The sequence below is a fragment of the Miscanthus floridulus genome, chromosome 5 (genome assembly GCF_019320115.1).
Source record: "Miscanthus floridulus cultivar M001 chromosome 5, ASM1932011v1, whole genome shotgun sequence".
Taxonomy (NCBI): Eukaryota; Viridiplantae; Streptophyta; class Magnoliopsida; order Poales; family Poaceae; genus Miscanthus; species Miscanthus floridulus.
Genome location: NC_089584.1, coordinates 123,767,411 through 123,776,456, shown reverse-complemented (window position 1 = coordinate 123,776,456; position 9,046 = coordinate 123,767,411). Strand labels below are relative to the sequence as shown.

Here is a 9,046-nt window from a genome sequence, read left to right as displayed (position 1 = left end):
GCCTTCCCTAGGCGAATCCGGACTCTCTACCCACTAGGGAAACATAGGTCACAAAGACTTTTTTTCTCTTTGGCCCACCTAGGGCCCAGAAGCTCGGCGGCCGGCCCAACTGAGGACGGGTCCGTGAACGATCTGAAATCAAGGGCGCAAGTATTACTAGGATCTCGGTCCATGGTCAAGCCCCAATTAGGTCAGCCCTGAATGAGATCCCCGTGAACGGGATACCATGCCCCCTCGAAAAATATCAAGTTGACGAAAAACTAAGTCCTTCAGCCTTACCCGCGAAGGGTCCGATACAACCCCCCGGGCGACCCTACTCGAATCACCCGGGGGCTCGAGGGCTACACCCATTGGGTGCGCTCGCGCGCACCCTCTGGCAAAGTAGCTCTGACGAAATCAAAAACACCCTCCAGGCGGTTCTATCCGAATCACCTAGAGGCTCGGGGGCTACTATCGGGGACCTAATACTGGGGTACCCCAGGAGGTGGAACCAATAACCATCGAACGTTAAAAACTTCTAGACGAACAAGGGCGCCGCTACGTTCCTTGCCCGAATGATAGAAGTTTGGTTCCGTCTCGCCCGACGCCTTTGGGCCAGCCCCACCTCGCCCGAGGGCTAAGGGCTAGTCTCCACCTCACCCAACATCTTTGGGCCAGCCTCGCCTCGCCCGAGGGCTAAGGGCTAGCCTCCGTTCCGCCCGACGCCTTTGGGACAGCTCCGCCTCGCTCGAGGGCTGAAGGCTAGTCTCCGCCTCACCCGACGCCTTCGGGACAGCTCCACCACGCTCGAGGGTTGAGGGATAGACTCTGCCTCGCCCGACCCCCGGGGAGTGGGCTCGGTCACGCCCAAGGGATAAGGACTAGACTCTGTCTCGCCCGACGACCGAGGACGAACTTCGCCCCGTTCGATGTCCAAAGACTGGTTTCATCTCATCTAATAACTTCTCCCCCGTTCCCTCATGATGATGGGTACAGAGCAAGACAAGACGTTCAGGTCAACCACGGCTTCAAGGACCATACCCTGCGCCTCGGTAGGAAAGGTACTGTCAGGGAGCGACTGGACGGGTGCTTTAGACCCTTCCGGGCGCCGTAGAGCCCAAAAGGTATTGTAGGCGCGTGCTTCTCGCCCTGTAGAGTTATAGGTGCCGCCTTCAGCTCTGGGACACGGAACCCGACGAAGATATATGACAACCGCTACACTCCAGAAAAGGATTTGCTATCTCCACGAATGACGGATATTCCGTCACCACGCTATGGACCCAAGGGAGCGGCGCCCACTTCTCGACCCCTCAGGTCCACCAAATCAGAAGACCTTGCCCACGGCGCTACTCCGGACCCAAACCCTGCGTCCCTCTGACAGAGACTCATAGGAACCAAAAGGCATGCGGAGCAAGGCTGGGGGAGGCTCATAAGTCAAAACCACTGTACTACAGCCCGTACCCTATGCAGGGCAGCATTCTGTAACCGACCTGACATTCTACAGAGGCATCGACAGTATTATAGGTGCTTATCATCCTTTCACACCCATCAGAATGGGTAACCGAGCTGGGCAGACGTGAGCCACAAGGCTAGGTAGAGCACGCATCCTAAGCCCTCACCCTTGTAAAGTCGTCCCCTTCATCTATAAAAGGGCATGCGCTTCCTCGAATAAAGGGGAGACCGGACGACACAAGACACACACACACAGTCAAGCCGCTACCAAGCTCTTGGTCTCCTTTCGACCCTTCCGTCAGAGACTTAGGACCTGTCCCTCTCTCGATCGTTTGTATCCCCTACTACGAACCATTCACGGTGCTAATAACACGAGCAGCAACAAACTGGACGTAGGGATATTTAGCCCGAACCAGTATAAATCTTGTGTCCTTTAGCGCACCATCCGAGCCTAACGCGCATTACTATAAATTTACTTGTCGGTGCTTGTACGAAACACCGACAGACAGGCTGCCCACCACCGCTTTACTCCACCAATCAAGTATTGCACAGGTGCATTATCGATTAATAACAATGCTACAATTCAGAGGCGTGTTTGGTACAACTAATATCATTTTGTTGCAGGTTTGACCGTAGGAAGAGATACAAGACCAAGGATTGGCGCGTGACACACAGCTCGTACATCCATTTGTGGCAGACCAGAGTACCACATGTGGTCCTTGCGGGTCCTCCACACGACCAGCACACCTTCGATGAGTACCTGCGGTGGCATCATAGGTCTACGAGAACACATATTAAGCCTCCATACACCGACGTGGCGATTGACGAGGACTCAGAGGAAGATATCATCGAAGATGTGTACGACGTTACCACTAGGGAGGACACACAGCTACAGAGAGCCCCGCTTCAAAGATACGTGGTAAGATACTTGAATGATACGATTTGTTATCCTTTTGGTATTAAGTATGTGTACTAAAACTGTTCAACCGCGTTTCTGTACCCAGACGACACAATTGGCAAGGCTGTCCAACGAAGTAGCGTTCCGGCTTCACGAGTCTAGAGGGCAGGGGCCAGGCGTTCTCGCGGCTTTTGTGGAGGTAAACATAAACTTGTCCATTTCGAAAATATGTCTTTATTGTATATGCGTTTGGCTAATGAACTAACTTTAACGTCTATTTATGCAGAAGGTGAAGAAGAGCTGCAGGAAGCTAGCTCAAAAGTTGAGCTGCATGGACACTCCTTATGAGGAACCGCCACTCCCCACACGGTCGGGTGGCACGTCTTCAGCCTCTTTGAGGACACCAGCCGGCTCTTCTCAACCAATGACGTAGGGTGCCACTTCTGCGGTGCGTACACCACCACATCATAGCGCTGGGAAGGACCCTGCAACCGAGGACGAGGAGGAGGACGATGACGACGACGACGAACCCCCGGGCTTCCGTGGACAGCACGCCCAGGGGGACGAATGGCCGCAGGACGAGATCGGCATGTCTCAGCAAGGTGGTGCCCTGTTTGGCACCCAAGGAGCCTCACAGTTACTAACAAAGATAGTTTGTTTCAATATGTAGGCTGCATGAACTAACGATCATAAAGAATTATAAGTAATCGTGCGTATCATATACCTGCAGGGTACGAGCCGTACGCACCATCGACGCGACCATACCGACGTTGGCTACACTCCCAATGTGTTGCCAACAAATCCGAAGAGACAGAGGCGTCCGAGGGATTCTTACACTCCTGGGTCTTAGTTTGTTTAGGTCAAACGAATATTGGCATGTGAAACTTGCGGGGTTATTTGGTTATGTTATGTCAAACTTATGTCAAAACAATGAATATGTTATGTGGCAGCTTGTCAACTTGCTTCTTATTCGTTTCGTTGAGTCGTGGCAGCACTACCGGCGAGATTAAGTACCATGCGTTCGGGAACTGGCAGTCCCGGCGTATCTGGATAACGGTGATAATTTTTCGTAATTGATTAGTTAAAATGGTGCATAACCGTATTATGAAAGACGAAAAACTAATCATTGGCTTATCAAATTCTCTATTCGGCCGTTAAAAAAAAACTCAACAAAATACGGGCGCGACGCGTTTCGATTCTACCATCCAGGTAGCCCGGGCCGGCGGCAGGCACAGCGGCCAGTTGGTGTGGCTGCTCGTGCGGTATGTTTAGTCCAGCCGCGCCACGCAACAGGGCGCGGCACTGCCGCGCCAGGGTCGGTGGCGCGGCAGGACCCGCCACGTCAGCGGGCCCCCCCGGCCGCCCCACGCCACGTCAGCCCTGTGCTGCGCCACCATGCATGGCGCGGCACAGGCATTTGGCCGCGCTAGAGCAATAGGCGCGGTCAAAAGTGTTAGTTTAAAAAAAACCGACAGTGTTAGATTTAAAATTATATTCAAAAAATGGTTAAAATTAAAAAAAAAATCGGTATTGACTTGATTCACCAACTTCATCTACTTCGGCTCAGCAAGTAGGATGAAAAAATCAAGCAGCTGCCAGACCAATCCAAGTTCAATTTTACATCATACTTCACATATCTACCAGCTGAGGCTACTTCGTGTATTAACGACCATGCACGGTACAAGTGCAACCACGCTTGGCAATCTAGGACTGTAAAGTCATGCCAGCAAGAGTATATGGTGTTTAGCTTGAAGGTTGCAGTAAACAGCATGTCCTCATAAGCTAAGAGATCATCAAGTTCAAGAATTGCCGGTGCTTCCTTAATGCTGGAATGAATTGCCTGTTACTTCTTTTGTGCCATGATTTCAATCACCTGGCGAAGTCTCAGCCGATCGATATCATGACCATCTTTCCATAAATTTGCCACAGCAGTATGTTCGGATGTAGAAAACACAAGGAACCCAGAACTCATGGCAGGGGAAATGACAATATCATTTCAGTCATAATAAGCAGTTTCAAGTTTACTTTCACGGACAGAAAGCATTCTGCTTAAACATACATCAACTTTCGTGCAGACAGCAAGCTACAAATAAGAGCTATGCAGGGAGGATTACAGAGAGGCAGCAGAACCAGACCTAATAAATCTATATCACCCAATTTTTGGTAACCTTGTACACTCATTACTTTCTAGCGATTCTTTTCTTCGTGGTGCCCTCTAGCAGTTGGTGTCATATATGGCCAGGCCTTGTAGCTCTGGACCTTCCAAGCGTGGGTTCTTCTCAAAGCTGCAGGGGGAAACATAAGTACATAACATGAACAAGTTACTTCTTTAGGGAAGCACATGGATAAGTAAAACATGCATCGTGTTACACAAAACATGCATGCTGGAGAATACAACGTTCTGACTGCACTTAACATAGTCCAGGATAGAGAGCACTCCTGTTCTACTGTTCTTATGACCAGAAAAGAAAATGGACACAACAGCTTGTCAACAGCCCCCAGTATTTTGACCCAGAGAAAATGTAGTTCATAGAAAGATGCCCTCATAACACTACACACACAATGGACACAAAGTGCTTGGAACTTGGATTGACCTACTCCATTATTCTCAAATTCCAGGAAGCCACTAGGTCGAGTGCAGGACACTAGGACTATTTCAATTAAACAAGATATAGAGTAATATTTCTGTGGACCTGGATGCCCTCTCAGATGATAAGATAAGATTCTAGGCATATCATTTCAAATCATTGATCTAAAAGTAAAAGAAAAAAAAGTAAATGACCTCTATTTTTCCTGTTAAAAAATTATCCAGGCATGTCGGCAATAATACAACATGGGGTAAACCTTGAACTAGTTATTTAATGATCAATTACATATACATACAAATGAGTGCAAAATACAAAATGAAGTGTCATATAACGATGCTGAACTGACAGGAGCGGACATGAAACATATCTAACAGATGAACTTACTGCACTTGTCTGGAAGAGGGAGCCTAAATGTTTTGAGTTTATCTTTACAAAGTTTGCAAGAAGATACAAACTGGCAATGAAACTTACTTGCTCAGAGGAATGTGTTCAAATGGTCCAGATGTGGGAATCGTCCCACATAAATCATTGCTTGAAACATCACTGAAAGAACAAGGTGGGTAGATTGTCAAATTGAGTATTAACTTGGAGAGGATAGAACACTAAACATTTGAAGTTGATCTTTACTCACACAACTTTGAGACTAGATATTCCAGCAAGTTCCCTTGGGATCGGCCCAGTCAAACGATTGCCATTGAGCCGCCTACGAAGCGCAACCACGTGTTAGCAAAGATAGAATGATGTGAAAGCATATCTAAAATTACAATAATGACATAAATAAAGGTCAAACCGCAGTTAAAGCTCAACGTATGCGCAACTATCCCTAATTATGAACAGCACAATGCTTGACCTACCACAGCCTAACACAATTTAAAGAAGATGGAATGATCATCTTCAGTTAAACTAGTATCAAATTCATGTTTAGTTGCTAAGATGTAACAAGCTGACAGCTATTTTACAATATGTAAACATAATTTAAAGAAATAAACTTACAAGAATACAAGGGATTTCAACTTTCCAAGGGCAGGAGGTATTGTCCCCGAAACATTGTTCTTGTACAAGTCCAAGCTTATCAGATTCTTCAAATTGCCAAGCTCAGAAGGGATTGTTCCTTGAATGTTATTCTTGTAAAGTTCCCTGTTTCATGCTAATGGTCAGTACTAGTATAATTATTGGATGAATAATTGACAGGCGCATATCAAACTAAGTGAAAAATGTCTAACTATATCAAGCCCTTGTATCATAAGTCATAACTGCAAACAAACATAACATGGACAAATTTGCAGGTTATAGAAAATTGTTCCTCCCTCCCTTTTAAAATTAGAAAATTAGGCATTGAATGTCTAAAATCATGAACAAATTTCAGGAGGGTCCTAGCCTACTAGGGAGAACAGGACCCTATCTACCTAATTAACCAAGGATGACAAGCATAGTTTTATATAGTATAACTGAAGGCATGACATATCTTCTTTTACTAAAATATATCAAGGTATTTTGATCATCGTCAGTAGTAAAGCCATGCCCTTATAATTATTTTTCTTTATGTCATAAAAAGGTTATCATCTACCAGCTAGATAAAAATACTGGTAAACGAATACGGTTCAGAAATATGTTAGCTCTAATAGTGTAGGGTGTGGTGCAATAATGCTCGATCACGAAAATGTCCAGACTGCTAAATTCAAAACTGACTGACGGAGCTTAGAACATAAAAAGGGGCTGGGCCTGTATGGTACAAAGGCCTCAATAACCCTAACAAAGCTTTTATAAGCTGCAATCATGGACTCATCTATTATATATTAGGTACTGCCCATGTGCAGAGAACCACACATGATTTGATGAGCACATGTATACATCAGCCATTGTCAAAACTACAAACTGATCGAGGGTGGGACAAAGGTAGTTTGATCCTAGTCTAGCTACTGGTGTTTGCAATTTCACTGTAAATGGATTCATGAGCCTTTTCAAGGGGCATAATGGCATTGATAAATGATCAGAACTACATGCCCTGATGCCCAAAAGCAGTTGAAAAAAAGAATCAGTGAATGTATGGTCCAATTTCCTATTCTGAACAACTACCATGATATAAACCATTTGGGTAAGAACTTACAGGTACTGCAGATGCTCCAATTTCCCAAGCTCAGGCACCAGATGACCAGATAAGTTCAAATTACCAAGATCTCTGTTAGAAGAGGTATCGAAGCAACAATCAGAAAACGGTACTACTAGAAATTTGAAAGATGTACAATACAATACAAGCTTGTCATCCAAAGATTTTCTACAGACCATGTGTGTGTCTTAGATTGTCATAAATACTTCAACAAAATATGAAATCCTGACCAGTCTGTTATCTACAGAGTTTTCCTTTGAGTAAAGTTATTATCATATAAATGGTGGACAGAAAGATATATATCAAAAGATGAGTTGAACCACAACCAAACTGAAATACCGAAAGAGAGAATGAAAGCAATGGAAATCTTATGGTGATTTTAAGTGGTAGCGACCATTCCTAACACTATTTGCCTGGTGTTTGTAATCCATACTTCCAGCACAGTAGCAAACCTTTTGGGCGTTACCAGCCTCTTCTATGTAGAAGGTTCCACCACCACTGTTATTTGGCGCCACAACCTTAACAATCCTCTACCACAATCCCCTGATCTCTTGCAAAGACCACAATCCCCTAACTAACTCACTAAGCTGCTAGCTGCACAAGCCAAAGAAATTTGGCAAGCTAGCCTTTCCTAATCAGTTTAGGATAATCTAGATCACACAATCCTAAACTCAGCTTGAAGTCCAACACTTAATTGATTGCCTAAGCCCTTACGCAGCCTACCTCATTAGTTGGCACCCCTTTTCCAATCACAAACTAACTTTAGGAAGCCATCAATTTAACAGCCAATATGTCATCCAAACAAGTCCACGGATTAACAGGTTTACAGGTCGCATCTAACAACAGGTACCCCATCAACGTTTATTGAAGTTGGGAATCGACACATACGCTCCCCCCATCCACAATCCACTGCGGCCCGGCTCAAGTTGGCCGCAGGGGGGGGGGGGGGGGGGGGGGCGAGAACGAGGGAGAGTTGGGAGGAGGCGGCGGCTCACAGGCGGGTGACGCGGTTGTCGCGGTCGCAGGTGACGTGGAACCAGGTGCAGGGGTTGACGAGCGTGGGGTCCCAGCTCTGCAGCACGCCGCCGGGGTCCCTGAGGCTGCGGCGCAGCGCCGAGAGCGCGTCGCCCTCGGAGTTGGCCCCCGCGAGCGCGAGCACGAGCGCCAGCGCCAGGGCTCCCGCCGCCTTCGCCCTCGCCCCCGCCCCCGCCGCTGCCATGCTGGAGGCCGCCAGATCGGTTGGTGGGCGGGATCTGGACGCGGACGGAGGGCAGCAGCACGCAGCAGCGGGAGAACTGAAGAAGGGAAACGGCAGGACGGGACGCGAGACGTCTCGTCTGGTTTGCTTTTCTCTGCCTGCCCGGTCGGCCGCTGGTGCCTGGTGATCTGGTCGGAGTGGTGGGGTGCCTGGTGCTGGTAGGAGTTGAACCAGCCAGTCCACCTTTGTATTGCGCCGTGTCTCGCGTCGCGTCGGCGTGAAGTGGTGGGGCTGCGGCGGGCGGTGAGGCAGTTGTGCCAGTAAAAGTGGAGTGGGGTGGAGCAGAGGGCCCACCTGGTGGTGGGTTGGGTACTTGGGCCACGCACGCCTGCCTGGAATCGAGTGGAAAGCGAGCGAGAGGGGCAGTGTCGACAGTCGTTTTCGAAAGGGCATGGGCGTATTGGCATGGCATGGGGAATCAGGTTTCCAAAGTGCAGCCATGGATGAGGTCAGGAGGAGGAGCTGAGGAAGTGCAGTGCAGTGCAGCGCAGCGCAGGGGCCGGGAGGACATAAACAAAGAAGAGGATTCCGCGGCAACTGATGCGTCGACGTCAATTTCTCTTTTAGCTTGGCTCGTAAACCATGGTTGAAAGACTGATTTATTATGAGAGAAAAATGCTGAAAAAGTAGACAGCTTGCTGCTGCTTTCGCGGGCCTTGTCTCTTCGCTTTTGCGCCTACTTCGCACTGCATGCACGCAGAGGCGGCCAGGTTTATTGCTTCTTTTTCTGTCGTATAAAGGTCAGAGGTTCATCTCACGCTCGA

General features: G+C 47.8%; 1 protein-coding gene across 1 annotated transcript; it reads right to left on the bottom strand.

The window, feature by feature from the left end:
* Positions 1-4,300: 4,300 nt before the first annotated feature.
* Positions 4,301-8,414, bottom strand: LOC136450650 (leucine-rich repeat protein 1). The gene is made up of 6 exons (XM_066451200.1): positions 8,020-8,414; positions 7,025-7,096; positions 5,911-6,054; positions 5,549-5,620; positions 5,389-5,460; positions 4,301-4,614 (listed from the first exon to the last, which is right to left on the bottom strand). Exons 1-6 carry the CDS (start codon positions 8,241-8,243, stop codon positions 4,545-4,547), a joined length of 654 nt encoding a protein of 217 aa, XP_066307297.1. The 5' UTR covers positions 8,244-8,414; the 3' UTR covers positions 4,301-4,544.
* Between the last annotated feature and the right edge of the window lie 632 nt (positions 8,415-9,046).